Below are 18,833 nucleotides of genomic sequence, written 5' to 3'. Positions count from 1 at the left end.
AGAAACCACTGTGTCGTTTGTCCTGGGTTTCTTATGTTTGTGGGTTTTTTTGCCCCAATCAGAATGCAGTGATACTGTTTACTTTGATATTTGTTTTTTTCCCCTGTCTCTTTTAGTGGTACATACCATGTATTTAGCCTTGTGAGAGATGATTTTTTGCCCAAGGCACTATGTTATTTAAATAAGCCAAGCAGACATAGAATGGGAAGAAGGATTCCTGTTGTTCTTATTTTAAAGTAGGAATCTGAGATGCAGCAACAGAAAGAGATTTCCCCAAAATGAAAGAGAATTTTTTTTTCCTTAGAGCCCACCTAGGAGAAGAGAATTTCCAAGTCCAAATTTGTAAATCACAAGACCACACTGTACACGCTTTCCTTGATGGTTCCCATGCTCTTCATGTTCAAACTATTAGCTGTACTTTACATTTCTCTGAAAGTGGTTGTGAGTTTGTCCAGGGATCCCTGTTCTCTTAAGTGCTATTGATGATTACAAAAAAAATAAATCAGAAAGAACAGCACATCACAAAAAAGTAACCTGTCATAGGTAATTGTGTAAACAGTAGACTGCAATCATTTCCTGTTGTTTTTGTTTTGTTGTTTGTTTCTGAAATATATCTTCAAACATTCTTTAGAGATAAAAGAGTCCTTGATGCAATTTTTTTTCAAACAAGTGGAATTACATCAGAACTTAATGTTGTCCTGTTTTGTTGGTTAAACATCTGATGTGATACTGACGTGGCACATGCTTTCTTTTAATTAATATGACCAGAGGTGGGAGGGCGATGTGTCATAATGATGGTTATTCATGTGCTTCATAGCAAGAATTGCCTCTAAGCCTATGTCATCTGTAGAAGATTTTCAATTTTTTAATGTGGGCTGCATGGCCTGGAGGTTATTATGAAAGCTTTTAAAATTCTAAATAGGTTTCAGACTTGCTTCTTTTTATTTTTCCCCTTTAGCTCATATAACGTAATTTCAAATATGCAGTGATTCATATATATTGAATATATAATTCATGCACTTGAAACCATTTTTAAACCTAGAAAATTTTGACCAGGCTTTCTAGATGCTCTTTTCTAAGGAAAGTACAGTGTATTCCTCTTTCATGAACCCCACATTGAGGTCCCGATTCACTATTCTGAGAAGCAGGATTTAAAATCCAGGTGGGAACTGGTGAGAAAAATTGTTGCTTGAGAACATTGCAGGGGTCAGTTTCAATATACTGTGGACTGAGGAAATATAGGCAGAATTACTTGAGGCTAAGAATTCTTGCCTTTAAATGACTTGAAATTACTACGTGGCAAGATATGCAAACATGGGCTTCCAACTGAGAAGCCTAGTTTGGATTTCCAGATAGTGAGGTGTTAGTCTCTGTAGAAGTTTCTCTCTGAGAAGCCAGAGGGCCCCTGCTTAAGTTTTTGGTTTTCAGGGAAGTTTTACATACTTCAAGGTCTGCAGGTCCTCCTGATTTTAGAGTTATTTGAGAGTAGGGAGAGGGATATAGTAAGCCAGCAGATCTGGAGTAAAAGATGCAGATTCTACATTCTCTGACAAAAGTGGATTTCAAACAGTTGCGATGCCATATTGCCAGCGTAGCAGAGAATACTGTTAGATGTAAATTTAGTGAGATTTGAATGAAACATCTGTTAAAAGATGGAGACAACTGAAGCTAAAAGAAGAGTGCAGCAGGTTGTTGTGCAGCTCTTTCCCGAGGCTGAGTTGAACCTGAGTGCGATTTTTATAATCAGTTCCAGTTGGTGATAAGAGTTTGCCGTAGATTACTCCAGGATTCTGTATGGTGACCTGTATAGTGCAACTGAGATGGAACTTTGCCTGTGGACACCTTTTCTATAAATCATGCATCCTTGGGCTATGGAAGTGCTAAAAGCGTGCTCTGAGCAGGTTGCTCCAGTTAACCAGTGGCCTCGTAGCCATTGGGCATGATTCCTTTAGTATCTATCTCTGAAAATCTGGCCTTTGAGCAGTCAATTAACTTCACTTGGAGTTTGCAGCAGACGCTGTAGATAATCACATAATATCAGTTCTTAAAATATAGCAGTCAAAATACAAAGCAGAGATGCAGTGATCTCTCCTTCTGACAGGGTTTTAACTGACATAAAGACTTTGGTAGCAGTAATAGCTTAAGAAGTCCTCTTTACCACCTGATATATGGTACACCATTTGCTGTTCTAGTGCAATTACTTGTGCCCCTGTTCCATCATCTCAGTCAGGCCCTCTTCTTGTTTTTATCCTCTCTTAGCATCAGTTCACACCAGGTCCCACAAGCAGAAGAATAAGAAAAACTGACCAGTGGAATGTTGTGAATGTGAGGGCAGGATAAGAAGGAAGCAGTGGGAGCTCCTTAATTGATACTGCTGTAGTTTCTGAATTATTAAGTCACAGCTGTAGTGTAACTTCATGTGGGTCTGTCCCTTTATTCATGTTGTCCTGTAAATAGTCTCGATAGTCAGCATCTTTTCAGAATACTCCTTTTACTTTTTCCACAGTGCAGAAGTGTAAATTCACAAAGTAGTCAAATTATGTTACATAAGTGTTTATATACCTCTCTTTCTTAAAGTTGGCCTTAAATTCTCTTAGTACAGTTAGAAATTCTGTGTGGAATTGTCACCAAGTCATGACACTGACTACAGTAATCAGTAACAGAGGAGGGCAGGGGACAGTAGCATTTTTGCTGGAAAGCAGTTATTCCCATTACAAAGCATATGATGCTCTTAAGCTCTGTACAGACATTTAAAGGACAGGTATCTGCAAAATAATTTGTAAGGTGTAACAGTTGTGATAGTGGAGATAGAAAAGCAGGACAAATGGTGAAAGTACTACATTCATGCATCTAGATAATCAACACAGGCTGTTAATATAACTGTGTATAAGAGGTGATTTTTGGTACTCCGGGGTGATCTAGTTGTAGCTGAGAATTGCAAATGTGTTGGCTTGGTTGCCTTTTTTTTTTTTTTCTTGGTAAATAATCTTACTTAGAAAACCATCTACCCTTTTCTACTTTCCCTAAAATCTTTTTTTTTTTGCATACTTTTCCATGCAAATCTTCTACTTTAGTAGCATGGTCTAGTTGATTCAAATGAATTGTCATCTCTCTTCCCAAGATGGAAAGTATAGATTATGGGCCATACTTGATCTACCCTGTATTTTTTTTTTCCTATCTAGATCGTTTCTATTTGGCTGTCTCCATATTCAATTGGACTTTGATTTTAGAATAGAAAAAATGAGTTAGAAGTAGCTTTTCCCTGAAGAAACAAGAAAATTAAGATTGTGCCTTTTTCCTACCTTTTATCTGCTTCTTTTTATGGCTTGCTAAATGCACACGTTTCAAGACTTGTTTATTACTTGTATTAATTGAAAATGACATTTTGCTTCTTTACTAGAAGTGAAGGTTGGAACTGCAGATGGGCCACATAAATCTGTTAAAATAGCATTAATTCTGGGCTTTTGTTGCTTGGGGGTTATTTCGGTTTTCTTGTTGTTGTTTTTGGGGCCTAATTTTAGGTAGGGTAACAATTATATATAAAATGGAATACTTGGTTTTTAGTGGTGACTACAGTATGCTGTCATGAAACAAAATATTTCTGTAAATCTCTTGCCTTCTTATTTTTGTTATTACATAGTGGTTCCTGTAAGATATACCAATGTTAGTCCACGCTGATAATCATTATTTTTCAGAAACAGAAGGAATCCAATTGGAAGTTTGTGGAAGAACTCCTTAAAAATTCCATTGGTGCTCAAGTAAGTGTGTAAAGGAAGAAAAAAAAAAAATGAATAAGGGAATTGTCAGGGTTGCTTTCTGGAAAAGACAGTGCATGAAACAAAGACCAAATAACAAGTGTATTTTTTGAGTTCCAATGTATTTATCACAGGTAAATGAAAATCCTCAATGTAGCTTAACTATAACAGTATACAGTGCCCTCCTTGTTAGCAGTTAGACTTGCTTTTAAGTGGTTGTGCTTGATGCTAAATTGTCAGATAAAGGAAAAAGATAATTATCCTGGAAGGGTAGGTATATGGCTACTCAGACAAGATGTATTCAGAATAAGAACTGGATGCTTAGAAAATGTAAACCAGATATTGAATGTAAGGATATCAAGTTGAAGAGACATGATGAGGGAGATAGTCAGCTGCATTGAAAATTCAACTATATCCTCATCACAGCAGGAAGGTGACTTGCCTTGCTGAGCAATTTGTCTTACAGGCTTGAATCAAACTCTTACTGATAAGGTTCTAGTTTCTGAGCACTCATTTCATACCTTATCATTTTTCTTTCTGCAGAACTGTTAATGCAGTGCTTCATGGCCCAGAGGTCAGAATTGACCTCCTTTTAAAATGCTTTTAAATATGCTATTCATCACGTTTTTAAGTGTATAACGTTGCAGCTCTCTAAATTTGTTATCAAGTTGCATGGTACAAATTGCAAATGTTGTAACAGCAGCAACTATAAAAAATATTTCTTTAAATTGTGTGTGCTTAAAATGAGAATCACCATATTTATTTTTGTATTTGGTCTCAAATGAATGAAAAAAAAAAAAAAAAAAATCCTGCAAAGTTCTGCTGCAGGAAGCAGAAGAGGAATCAGTATTTTTTTATTACTGTTATTGCCCTGTTCATGCAGTAGAGGCAGCTGTAGCAGAAACTAGAGCTAGCAAAAATACTTATTATAAATACAGTTTTTACAAAAAGATACTTTGTAGTTGCTAGACTGGTTGAAACAATAGGCTTGCTATTAAAAAGTTGAAAAGTCATGTTCCATGTTAACTTTGTGTAGTTCCTTCAGTTTAAACTGGCTTTTGAATGATTTCATGGCGTATACTTGAATATACGTGATACACATATACATTAAAACTGTAGTGATTACCTCACTTATTGGATGCTTATCATTCTTTGCAAGAAACTGAATAAATTATGAGATGAGACATAACAGCTAAGAGTGGATTATTAGCCATTTTCTTGTGTCATATCTTATGTATATGAGCAATGTGAGAACAAAAAGATGACACTTGTAATTATATGTATATATTTTTAAAAGTTCTCATTTTCTAGTGAAATCTTACTAGTATGAAGTTTATCTTAAATTTGAATATACCCAAAGTGTACAGTTATTAATGCTTTTGTTAAATAGACATTTATTTGTAGACAGTTTAGTAAGTCAGTTAGGTAGCTGAGTTCAGAAAATCTCAATGAGTTAATAATGACACAGTAACAGAAGGCAAAGGTCAATTTTAAGTTTCAAAGGCAATTACCGTTGGACTTTAAAACAAGACATTTGCCAAAGCTATGTTTGTAACCAGTCTTAGGAGCCATATACCCATCTGTACGCATGTACGTGCAAGTGAATATTATGTACATTAAAAAATGCACTGTTCTTCCTGTTCTTGCATATGAGTTATCTTGACAATGTCTAGGAGGGAAGTTTTTCTTTCACCTCTAAGTATGTCCAGCTCCTCTGCTGGTCTCTCAGCTTCATGTTGCTGCTCTTACCTTTTCAGCTATCTTACTATATCTTCTGAGTATCTCCTAAACAAGTGTTCCTGAGTCCAGAAAAAAGTAGGAATGAGAAGCACAATGCGTATTGAGAAGTCACTAATATAGTAGAACATGGATGAGCAGGGAAAGAAGAAAGGTGCAGGATGCTATTTGTAATGAACCAATGGGATAGTATTGAAGATATTGCCCACTAAGGCTTGGCTTTACTTTCAGGCTGAATCTTACCTAAGCCATCCTTTTAAACATTCAATCTTTATCTAGAATAGAGTTGCAGCAAATAAGTTGGAAGAAATATAGTGAATCTCTCATTTGCAAGACAGGACAGGAATTAGTAATTAGTACCTTAATTTCTGTTTTGGTGTTAATGCAAAGGTAAAGCTGGTCTACAAAATGAAAATTGTTGTGATAGTGATATTAACAAATATTAAGCATTTGTATTCTAAACAACTAAATTTATGGGATGTCAGTGTAAGACAAAGTTGTGTTTAGAAACTTTTATTGCAAGTGAGAATCAAAAGGTTTTTGGTAGAAATGATAGCAGATTGTCTTATTAGCCTTCTCTCATTTGGAGTAACAAATGTTTCAGGATTGTTTGATTTCTGCTTCAATTTTATTATGCCTTCACTATTTCAGTGTTTAATTCTACTCTAGATGAAATACAGAATTACTTCTTGTAGTTCTAGGAAACCAATTTGTTACTTCAGTAGGAGATCATCATGGAAAACTGTTGCTTTCAGATAATACTATCATTTTTATAGTATCTGATGTTCCTCTTTTCTGCAATAAATTAAAAGCTGACTACCTCAAGAGTTCTAATAGCATTTCCAGCAGTGCAGGAGATCATTTTAAGCAAAAGTGCAATGAGAGAATCCATTACTTCCAGGGGAGCTTGAAGTCTGGAGATCTCTTTCATATTAAATTTGAAATAAAACATTCAGTTCTCTCTCAGTTTTGGTCACTCTTCTAAAACTATTGTTGGACACATAAATAATGGTTGGAATAGATCTGCTCAAAATACCATGTTTATTGTTGAATTAGTTTGATTGAAACAGTCATTGTTGAATTGGGTCCTAAATGTAATCCTAAACATAAATTACAGCTTTAGGATTCAAGCATTTTCCTTCCAAAGGATGTGTATGTGTGAGGTTTGTTTGTTTTTTCTTGCATTTTGTAATTGAGTAGATGTCTCTAGAGAAATGGATATGTTCATCTGCAGTTTGTTTTATGTCTAGACTCTTTTAATTGTAAAAGAATAGCAGTTGTCGAAAATGGCTGCAGTTGTGTCATTAGGTTTTAGGATGAAATTATTTTTTGAGGAGAGAGACTACTTATTTTATAGGTACTTGTCATATTTAACAATATTTAAAGATCACTTTTCTTTTGTAGACATTTTTATTGTATGTATTGTTATATGTAATGTTTTGAATATGCAGTTTCCTGTGACAACTTTTCAATTTTCAACTTACTTTAGAAATATTCTACTTAATTGCTCATGAGAAGACAGACATGATTAGAAGTTGAACTGGGGAGTAAGGGGATGTAAAGAAATTGTAAATCATACAAAGGAGCATTGTGAGTGAGAGCAAAGTCCCTCTTTTCCAGTAACAGTTACTTAATGGAAAACCATTAAAAACTGCAAACAACTTCTCAACCTAATGTTGTATTTTCCATTACCTGGCATAACCGAGTGGGGTTCTTGTTTTGTTACATTTTTCTAATTTTTATTATTTTAGTTAAGCTTTTTCTGAATTAGATCAACTTGAGATACATGCAATCCAGGACTCTGTAGTCCCAGGTCCAGCACTGTAATTGGAACTGGAAGATACAACTTTCAGATATTTACCTGAGACATGAAAGAGGTTCTGTGCCCTTCTTGACACTATGATTTTAAGTTGTAAGGCTCATACAGAATCATAGAATTGTTTATTATTTATATAGTTGGAAGCAACTGTTAAGATCATCAAATTTAAACATCCTGTATCCCTTTTATTTTTCTTCCCCCTTTTATTGCTTTTTTATTCATTTTGTGCATTTAGGATTTTGGAAGTTAGGAGTGGGCTGGGGCTTCTCTCTTCACATAAGAAGTGGAAGCAATAAGCCTTTCCAAGGTGTTATCATCCTAAAGTAGATGGCTAAAATAGGTCTGATTGAACACATGATTTCAGCTTGAGAACAGAATTCCTTACATTCTAGTTCTCTTCATCAAAAGCTTCATGAGATAACTTCCACTGTCATTAGCTCTTAATTGGAACCTGAGTGCTTCACTGTGATCAAATTGTTTGGAACTGATAAAGATTCAAAATGTTTTTGCAAAGGAACTCATTGGTAGTAGTTCAGAGGCTTATTTGCTGTTCATTTAGGGCTGTCTGGGATATTATCAATATAGCATGGTTGCAAAAATTTTATGAGGGACATGATTTAGAAATAAATGATCCTCCTTAAAAGAAACTTGAGGTCTCAAGACAGCTGTGCCTTCTCTTTGTATCAGTGGTGAATGAACTTTCCTTTGGATATACGTGACAAACAAATTTAAAAGTTAGCTGACTTACTCATTCATGCACTATTTATGTTCTATGTGGTCTTCTACCATGCAATTGTGTTTCAAGTTAGGCTCACAGTAGTGAGATTGCTGTTATCTTAATGTGTCTACAACTCTGTGGACACCTAAAAGGATGTATAACGAACTACTGAGTAGGTTGCAGGGTGCTTTGCTGGGCAAGGCCCATGTGTGTTTGTCAGCTAATCTCAAGTTCATTGCTTGTCTTTGTAGGTACTATTTGCTCAACGTTATATGGCCAGAAATAATGGTTTTTATTAAAAAAATCATTCTCAATAGTCTGATAGTCTTGGATTTATAGACAGGCAAGGTGATACTCCCCTCCTAAAATAAAATTTTTATTCTCTTTGCCAGACTGGTGTGTTAGAGGAACAGTTACGAATGCATCTTCAGTGCTGTTTGACTTTGTGCCATTTCTGGGACTGGAACCTATCTGTCGTCACCATACTCTGGGATTATTACAGCAAGAACCTGGTGAGTAGATGAATATATTGAAATATAGAATTGCATGTGGATATTCTTCAATTTTTAGCAATTAATTCAGATTCTCACTTAGCCAAACTACTATGCTTTTGTAAAATTGACTAGATGATGACAGTAACTGTAAATTTGCTGTATTTATTTAAGAAATTGTGTTTAAGCGTATATTATGATTTGTTATGTTATGCCACAACAGAATAAATTAGAATGTGTTTTGTGTTCTTAATCAGGACTACTTATTTGGATTTTCTGTGAAGATGCTTTGCACCTTTACAGTGTGTTTTTATTTTTGGAGTTGCGTAGGAGCTCACCCTTTAGAATGATAGTTTCATTGCATTTGGAAAGACCACAAAGATCATCTAATCCAACCATCAACCCATCAATATCATGCCACTAAACTGTGTCCCTCAATGCCACATCTACTATTTTCTTGAACACCCCAAGGAACGATGACTCCATTACCTCCCTTATCAACCAGTTCCAATACATCACTGCTCGTTATCAGAAGAAATTTTTCATAATATCCAATCTGAACCTTCCCTGATGCAACTTAAAGCCATTACCTCTTTACTGTTTGTGTGAAAGATTGTATCTTGCTGTCTCACAAAAATTAACATTTATTATTACTTCTTAATTGTTTTATTTATTTTTTTTAGAACAGTTGCTTTACTGTTCCTTGGCTTGGTCTGAAGGGTCTGGCAAGCATTAGTAAAACTTCTTTGTCAATGCTTGAGTTGGTGAAAAGTTGCTGTTGTGAACAGCAGATTCCCACCTTGTACAAGTCCAGCAACAGTTACCTCATTTTTCTCAGCATTTTGGCACGGATGATGAAAGAAGAGGCAGAGAACAGTGGTGTGCATCCTTGGAAACAAATCAAAGGACGGTATGGCTGCTATTTAGCTTGTCTTGCTCAGTAAGAGATCTAGTCAGTCTGACTGCATGGCCCTTTGAACCACATACTAAGACAGAAATGGGGTACTGTACTTGTGAGAAAGTGAAGAGGATGAAGAATGCAGTGATTCACAAGCTGAAGAAGGCAGTTGACTTCTTAAGTTTCAGTTGTCAGCTAAGGCTGTAACAGGTGTTGTATAGCTGGGTCCAAGAGTCACCTTGACATTTGCAGCCTGTGATGATTTACATTGTCCCACCAGCCAGGAATTGGTATACTGGCAAATGATGCACAGGTACAACTCTGTTGCCAGTAGGGTAATATAATTAAAGCACACAAATTTTGTTTTGAGCTTCATGTAAGCCATGTTGTCCAAGAACATGCAACCTGGCTCTTGCTATCCCTGCAATTCCATTTGTATTTACTGTTTATGGTTGCCAACATTGCTCACAGTGTTTTTTGCTGAGAGTTTTGCTTTTTAATTTAATTTTAAAACATGCTAATGAGGATATATATTAAGTCATTATATTAAAAAAAAATGAAATATATGCTTTAAATTCGAATTTTGATTTTGCGTATACTTACTAAATCCTTAACACTTTTAGTAATTATATTGTACTGATCACTAAAGATGCTGATGCTTAAGACTATTTTCATTAGATGTAACAGACACAGAATTAGTTTTGTTTTTATTGGTTTTGATTTTTAAGATTTCGTTTAGTACTGATCTCATACTTTTGTATGTGAACTTAAAAAAGATAAAATGCACATATTGCAGGCCTACAAGGCTATGTGGTGTGTTTCTTCCAAAAAAGAAAGGTGGTCTTTCCTGTGAGAAGGGGAAAATGTATGCTGTCTGTATTAACTTCATGGGTTGTTACAGTCAGTAAAGTTTGGGCTTAAAAATTGCTACAACTACATATTCAAAGAGATATATTATTAGATGTGGAATCAATGTCTTGCTTTAGTTAGTAATTTAAATTAGCCTGCTTCATTTTTGCTGAAAACAAATTATCCTTACGTTTTTATGTTGTTATAGCTTGTTACTTTATCTAATTTAAGAGGGGGAATAATAATACACAACACGCTTTGTCAGTCTGCTCAACCAGTATTCATCACATCTGACTTGTATAAATCAATTACACAAGTAGCAAAATTTAACAGCCTACAGCTATGATTTTTGGGATGAACTCTATTTTCAGCAGCTAACCAAGCATTAATTGATGCATGAAGAACATAAACGCCTGTCAGTAGTAATTTACTACCAAACAACATTAATTGGATTTGCTATAATTTTTGGTAGCTGGATTTGATAACCTCAGCACCATTTCCAACAATTTTTCCAGGTGACAGGATAGGAAAACAGCCTTTAAGTATATTTAACTCACTTTATGCATGTGGAATTCACTTTAAAGGTGAAGCATATACCAAAGTTCTTAATTTCACAAATAAGAAGTTAAGCAACCCATTTTCATCTTATTCCTGTGTTGAAGACCGGTGACATTTACTTAAAAGTCTAGGCCTGGGCTAAAGTCATATGAAAGACTTTCTGTTTTCTGTTTGAAAGCTTTCTGCTTTTTACTTTTCTGCTTTGTAACTTTCAAGTTGCAAAGTAGCAGTGCTTCTCACCATCACCCATGCACGACTTGAGCACTACTGTATAAGCAGTACAGCTTAAAATTTCTTAAAATCTGCCTGCTAGAATTTTATGGGTTTTTGGCCTCCTATTTTTATAAATAAAAAACAGAAGTTTTGTTACTTAGGTACACTGACTATATTACACATATTTTATATGCAGCCCAAGACAATTCCTCTTCAGTCAGTGCAGCTCAGACAAGCCAAAGTGTTGGACGTCCATTTGCTACATTGAGGTCTCTCTCCCAAATATTTGTTTCCTTGTTTTCTTCCAAGCTTTTAGTTCTCAGTCCACACTATAGGTGTACAGTAAAAGATAGTAGAGACTCTTGTGAGGTACTCTGGGGGAAAGAAGCTTTCCATTAAAATCTTCCATTTCATTTTACTGCAGTGGTGGTTACAAAGGTGAAATTCAATAGTATAATGTAAGAAGAGAAATGTGTATCCAAGTAAATAGGTGCTCTGTCCTAAGGATGGAGGGTCCCTACCTGTTAAGTTCTGTGTGTGTGTATGTATGATTTGTTTTGGTTTTTAGTCTTCTGGATATCAACTGAAAGTTGATGGAAAATTAAATATTTCAAGAAAACTTGTTTTTCTTGTGTTGCTGTTTTTTGGGGGTTTTTTTTTTTTAATGTTTTATGTTTGTTTTTGTTTTTTTTTTTTTTTAATGTAGAATTTACTCCAAGTTCCATCGGAAAAGAATGCAGGAACTGACAGAAGTGGGGCTGCAGAACTTTTTTAACCTGTTCCTCCTGCTAGCAGTTGTTGCAGAAACAGAAGATATAGTGAGTCGAGTGCTGGATCTTTTGGATTTCCTGACTCCATCCTTGGTTAGCCCGTCTCAGAGAGCTCTCATTTGGAGAGGCCATTTTGCTTTCCTTCTGATTTATGTTGAGAAGAATATGGACATTAGTGTCCTAGCTGAGAAACTCTCAAATGCTTTTCGTGTCAAGGCAAAGGAGTTCTTAGTAACCAAAAATGACTACACACAGAAACAAAATCTCTGGACTCTACTTTCAACATACATTGATGGTGTCCAGGAAGTGTTTGAGACCAGCTGCTACTTGAGCCTTTCTGAGGAAAAGTTGCTAAATGATGGCTTTACTATGCTGCTGCCTGCTTGTCGAGGAGCAGAACTGAGCATGGTCTTGAATTTTCTTCAGGTTGTTATAGCCAGACTTCGGTAAGTAATTTTGTTAGATTGTGGATATAGACTGGCATGTTGTTTTATGTGCAGAGTTAAGGTGTAATTCATATTAATTTCCCACTGAAATAGAGAAGAAGGAAATAGACAGTTTTGAAGGATTGCGAATGATACAGTAAATTTTTATATCCACTGATACATTACTGCATTCAGAATCTTAGAAATGTTTTCTTACTATTTCAGGTCATTAACTCATTACAAAATATCAGAGACAGAAAACCTTTGTTATTGTTAATCTGAAAGTTAATCAGATGGCACAGTTTCAGAGAATACTGTCTTTCTTTTGGCACAGAAAACTTTGAAACTACTATCTGTACTGCATTACTTACGTTTTCTTGTGATTGCTCTCTTTTAAAATGTATTTATTTCCTTGGTGAATATTCTGTTCTACAGACTTCATTCTAGCTTCTGTTTTCTCGCCTCGTTTGTCAAGGTTGCAAACAAATAAAACAATTTTGGAGACTTAAATACTTACCTGGAAATACTTGTCTAGAAAAGAAGGAAATCATATATGACCTTGAAAACTGCAGTTTTGCTTTGATGTGTTAGTTCAGTTTTTAGCATCCACCGTACCTTTCAGTATTTTTGTCTACAGAGGCCTTTTAGAAGTAGTCTTCCATTTTGAAGCCCAAAGATATTTTAAGATAGTAAGAGGCAGCTATTGATTTGCCATTACTTCGAATGTGTGAGACTGAAATATATGGAAAGAACCGTAGAAGAGTGCGCAACAGGAATAGCGAAGCCCGTATGCAAGGTCTCTCTTTAACTAGCTTCCTTTTTATTGTCTAGTAGCTTTGACTGCAGCTGTCAATAGCTTATACATCCAAAGATGACAGTTTTTTCAGGCAGGCTTTTCAAAAAGGATGAAGCGTGAAACTAAGTTTACTTGATTTATTATTTAGTATTTCAGTTCAACTGAATGTATTTGCTGGAATAAATTGGAGACTTCAAAAATGCTTTGACGTTTTCTCCATTTGCTAATACAGAGCTTTTGTTGTTTCTTTAAGATGAAGTAGGGAGACTTGTGAAAACATTGCCTATTTCGTAAGTTGACATTTGTCTGAAAGCTTCCGAAATTTCAGGGCTACGTAGTCCTCTTGTAACATAGACAGAAGGACATAGGCATCTTTTGTAGGCTTCTGAGGACTAGGGACTGTATTCATGCCTTTTCTTACTAAAAGCAAGTTGCTGTAATATTTGAGCTACTGAGTCCCTCAAATACCAGTGGCGTGTGAGCTATCATTAGAGCCTTCTTTTTAATTGGCCTTCATTTCAATGTATACATTTGGTTACCTTTCTATTTATCACACCAATTACAAGGTTTAATTCCATGAGGCTTATAAACATATTGTGATCTTGATGGTACAGGAAACAGTAAAGTGTTGCCAGCTGCCTCACCTACTTCTGAGAGTCTCGCTGATCAGTTTGTCCTCTGTTGCCATATAAGTAAAACACAAATAAAAATATTTTCTTTGTTCAGAAGAGTTGGATGACTGTGCTAACCAAAGGTGAAAGTGATGTTGGCTTAACCAGACTGATAAGAGCTGATTTGTTTGGAAATGTGTGAAAGGATGAAATGGTTCAATGCAGTTCTCTCGGCTGATTTTAAAATTCAGGCAGATAAAAGATAGTTGGCCTTTCATAAATGTAATTTTTCTGTACACTGCACTCTAATAATTCTATAACTGTACAACAGGTAGGAAGGAAGGGAGATCACTGATTAAAGAGAGAAGAAGCTTCCTCTAGGCTGTTAGGAAATAATATCTTCATGTGCCACTTTGTGCTAACCCCAGATGATGGCTCACAGGAGCATTCTTCATTGCTGATTACAGAGCATTATGAAAATACTGACTTATTTGTGTTAACTAAATGCCTCAGTATTTAAAGCTAAAAATGTCAAATAGTTTTAGCACTCCCCTTTAACATATCTTACTGTGTTACTAGAATCACGTTCCAGGTTTCCCAATTCATTTTATTTGAGGCTATTGTAAAAATAGCAATCTTTGATTTGCAGAGTGAGGTGTAGCCAAAAGCTCTTCTTTAATTATAGGTATTCATGCTGCTATGGTTAAGGGTCTGTCAGCATTTCCATTATAAACCTTTATTTTCAAGGGTTTGTAACATAGCTGTGAAAACTCGCTCTGGGCTAAAAGTTGGCATACAAGGTTTTGATAGAAGGCTTGTTTTCTTCCTTTCTTTTTTTCTTAAAAGGCATCTGTGAAGAGAACCCCACCTGCACCATTTCTACACTTCTGTGTTTTAAAATCTTTTCTGGGTATTTTTATATTTTGATGTCTGATGGAAAGATGCTGGTAGCTTTTGACTGTTGTATTTACTTCCGTATTTAGTGTTTTAAATGAGTATTTTTAAAGTAATTATTATTTTTCATTTAATTTTATTATTACAAATATTCTGTTCTGCCTATATTTAAATAGAACTATGACTTGGCAAGAGAACTCATTTTTTTTCGTTTTCTATATATGGTGAGTGAATAATGGGAAACAAGATGCTACTTGCTGGCACTTCCAAGGATTTGATCTTTATAGCGAGATTCAGTATGAAGTGTAAGATTATATTTTAATACAGTCTACTTTTTAGAAGCAACTGTAAAATAAACAATCAAGAACCCCATAAAAACAAAGTACAGAGTGCTTCCTTTCTGTGTTTACTTGAAATATTCATCATCAAGCTTACACCTTAGTTTTTCCTTTACTTTTTGTTTCTGCTTTTAGACAGTGCTTTTAAATCCTGATTTTATTCTTTAACAAAAGGTTAATGCAGGATGCTTACTCATCTGCTTTCACCTGCTCCAAATCTACCATTTCCCATCATCTAAGTGCCTCATGACACAGAAAGAAACCTTAGGTTAATAAAAATACAGGCATTTAATGGGTTTGACAGAACTCACTGTAAGAACGGGCACAGGCTCTGAGAAATTTGCTGAGTGCCTGGAATCAGTGGGTTTCAGCACTGCAATATGTTATTCTTAAAAGAAGTGCTGGAAACATGCTGAAATGTCTTTTATTGTGGTCTGGTATTGGTCTGATATGAGCTTTTGCTCATTATCACCATCCTGGTATTTGGTTTTTGTAGTGTACTGGCACTAAGATAGGGAATCATAAAAATGCAGGTACATGCCTGGGTGGCAAATGGCTGCTGGTACACCAAACATCTTTCTCTGGTTTCAGGAAGACGTGGTACTGATTCTCATAGCAGAAATGAGAAGTACTACAAACCTAATAACATAATAAACAGTAATTTTATTTTGAAAACATTTATTGGGTATTTATGCCCCTTGTGTACTGTACTGAAGGACATGAGAAGTTATTGAGAATTTCACTGTGTACGTTTTATAAGCAGTAAATGAATAGTACTCAGGTAGATATGCTTCTAGTAAAAAGTTATAGTAGTAATTGGGCCTTGGAAAACAGCAGAACTGGATGCTTCTAACTGTAAGAGTGTGTCTAGCCTTGAGGTTGTGAGAAAAATTACGATAGGAATGGATTATCCAGTATATCTTTGCTATGGAAATGTGTAGTCATTTGTAATTTTGTGTGTGTGTGTGTTATACTTGCCATCAAAACACCCTATGGGGAGCTTTTTGAGACCAACAGCAGCCTTTCCCCTGCTCTCTGTTACCATGTAAATCAGCAGATAAGCTCATGAGGAGAATAGAAAGGTCCTTCCTCCTTCTTCCTCTTTTCTTCCCCCTCAGGGGTTTTAGTGTTAGTCTTTGTAAAAGGTGTTTTTCTGATGTTGAACTTCTGAAAACTATATCCAGAGGAATTTGGATGAGCACAAGCTTTCTCTTACCCATTCCATCCCAGAAGTATATTTCAAGTCACCAACTGTGATGCCCAGATAAGCAGAGTGTAGCTCTGTGACTAAACCACTGAACTCTTAGTCAGGGGTCTTAGTTTGGCTCCTAGATCTGCAAGGCTTAGTGAATGAGAATTAGAAAGACAATGAATAGAGTTTGTGAATTTTTTCACCTACATGGAAAATGGTCTTTCCTTTTTGACTTCCCAATGCAGATCTTCAATTTGCAAACGTGTCTGGTTGTGCTGATTTGACCTAAAGCCTAAAATAGTTTGGGGTGGGTTTTTTTGTTTTTAAGTGCAGTAATAGTATTATAATATTATTATAATATTATAATATTATTATTATAATATATAATATATTATATTATATATATTATAATATATAATATTATAATATTATAATATTATTATTATAATATTATAATAGTATTATAATATAAAGCTGACATTTGAATGAATGTAAGGAAAATTTAATGAGTGTGTGGGGAGCTTGCACTGCTCGAGAATATAATGATATTTTGAAAGGTTCTCTGTCTAAATACTTCAGGGCATCTCTTACAGTTTTCATTGGCAATATTGGATGTGTTTTTAGCTACAATTACTGCATTAAGATGCATATCAAATTTTTCTCTTAATCCTACATTATGAGGGCACTGAGATTCTTTGAGATTCTTGGATTTGTGGATGACAGGTTGGCCATGAGCCAGCAGTGTGCCCTTGTGGCCAAAAAGGTCAATGGCTTACTGGGGTGCATTAAAAAGAGCGTGTCCAGCAGGTCGAAGGAGGTGATCCTCCCCCTCTACTCTGCCCTGGTAAGGCCTCATCTGGAGTACTGCGTCCAGTTCTGGGCTCCCCAGTACAATAAAGACAAGGATCTCTTGGAAAGAGTCCAGCGGAGGGCCATGAAGATGGTGAAGGGCCTGGAGCATCTCTCCTATGAGGAAAGGCTGAGTGAACTGGGTCTGTTCAGCCTTGAGAAAAGGAGACTGAGAGGGGACCTGATCCAGGTCTATAAATATCTAAGGTGTGGGGGGCAGAATGGCGAGGCCAGACTGTTTTCAGTGGTGAGTGGAGACAGGACAAGGGGAAACGGCTGGAAACTGTAGCATAGGAAGTTCCGCACAAATGTGCGCAAGAACTTCTTTACAGTGAGGTGACGGAGCACTGGAACAGGCTGCCCAGGGAGGTGGTGGAGTCTCCTTCTCTGGAGATGTTCAAGACCTGCCTGGATGCCTACCTGTGCGACCTGCTGTAGGGAACCTGCTTTGGCAGGGGGGTTGGACTCGATGATCTCTGGAGGTCCCTTCCAACCCCTACAATTCTGTGATTCTTTTCTAGGATTTTTTTTTTTTTGTATGTGCAAAATGTTTTGTACCTTTGTTCCTTGTGTTCTAAGCTTTAGACACAAATAACTTTTGTATCCTCTGTTCTGAAAGCGTTACTGTACAAGTGAAGGAAATGGGATGCAGTGTGTCCTGCAGCTGTATCCCTCCTACTTTGCTTGTGGAAAGCTTCTGTGCATGCCGAGGATTGGTGTGGTTTGCAAGAGCATTCACTTCTCCTTCTCACTGTCGGTTTTCTTGAATCTGAAGGTCACAAGAGCTGATTAACTTAAAATCAATTTCATATTGGTGTTTAGATGTAATAGAACATCTGTTTTAGAATCATGTTAAGAGCAAATTGGAATAACAAAATCAGTCAAAGAAACTTCTGGTTGGCATTATTTGGGCATCAGCAATTTCATAAGTTATATGAAGCCAAAGGAACTCAAGTATAGTACTGTCACATTAATTACAAAGATGTGAACTCCATCCCCTCTGCTACAGAGTGAAACACTTTTCTGTCTTTTATCCACTTTGTCCATTTTTATCTACCAAAAAATAATTCACATAGGCTTTGTGGTCTACCTGACATCAGTACAAAACTTACTATTATGAAAGTGTAAACTCACAAAAAAAAAAAAAGAGAAAAATCATATCCAGGTGTACTGAGAACCTGCTGGTTGGGACCCTGCAGTTGTTGGGAGAAATCTGTGCTCCCTGAAGGACATCAAGTGCAGGTTTGTTTTCTGATGGAAGTGTTTCACTTCTAAAACTGTTTTTCCCCCAGTTTTTCTTCTTTTATTCTTTACACGAGGTGTAAAAATGGCTCTTCTTTTGGAATATTCTTGGTTGTGGATGTTAGACAAAGAAATATTTTCACTCATAAGACCACTATATAAAAGTAGCCTTCTAATCACTTAATTTTGATTGTTTCTTCGTTACCTTACAAGATATATATATATATATATCTTTTCTCTTTAGGATATCTCTTGTCAGATTTAAGGCTTATTTAAAATGAAAAGAAAGCTGAAGCAATTTTCTTTATTCCATTTCAGTCTCCTAAGGCCTATTTCCCCCTGGTGAGCTCATAGCAACAGGGGGGTTTAAGGGAATTCAGCTTTCTGCAAATTAATGTCTCACATCATGAAAATTCAGGACTTTTTTTTTCTATATCTTGAAAAAGTAATACAGTGAGTGCGAGTATTATTTCTTGCCAGCGGGTGGAAGATGAATGATTTTGTCACAGTTTTACTGCTTGATGAGCAGTGTCCTGAGGGTCAGGCTTAAGTCTGTGTCACTATGCTGCTCATTACTCTTGAGCTAAATAAGGGCTGATTGGATCTAAATTGCCTAGCACATGGGCCGCAGATGAGCTCAGTGAGTAGGGGATGACCTGCTATTCAGACTGGGAGTAA

General features: G+C 36.1%; 1 protein-coding gene across 1 annotated transcript in view; it reads left to right on the top strand.

Moving 5' to 3' along the window:
* The window catches only part of MMS22L (MMS22 like, DNA repair protein), an 86,919-nt gene that overhangs the window by 19,235 nt on the left and 48,851 nt on the right, over positions 1-18,833 (top strand). Inside the window, exons 11-14 of the mRNA XM_052685300.1 lie at positions 3,696-3,758; positions 8,422-8,541; positions 9,204-9,430; positions 11,745-12,254. Of these exons, the coding sequence (XP_052541260.1) occupies positions 3,696-3,758; positions 8,422-8,541; positions 9,204-9,430; positions 11,745-12,254 (920 nt within the window). The remainder of the gene's footprint in view (positions 1-3,695; positions 3,759-8,421; positions 8,542-9,203; positions 9,431-11,744; positions 12,255-18,833) is intronic.

Source organism: Tympanuchus pallidicinctus, unplaced genomic scaffold (genome assembly GCF_026119805.1).
Source record: "Tympanuchus pallidicinctus isolate F22 unplaced genomic scaffold, pur_lepc_1.0 scaffold1, whole genome shotgun sequence".
Taxonomy (NCBI): Eukaryota; Metazoa; Chordata; class Aves; order Galliformes; family Phasianidae; genus Tympanuchus; species Tympanuchus pallidicinctus.
The sequence above is the reverse complement of the archived record's forward strand: the minus strand, read 5'-3'. Positions and strand labels throughout refer to the sequence as shown.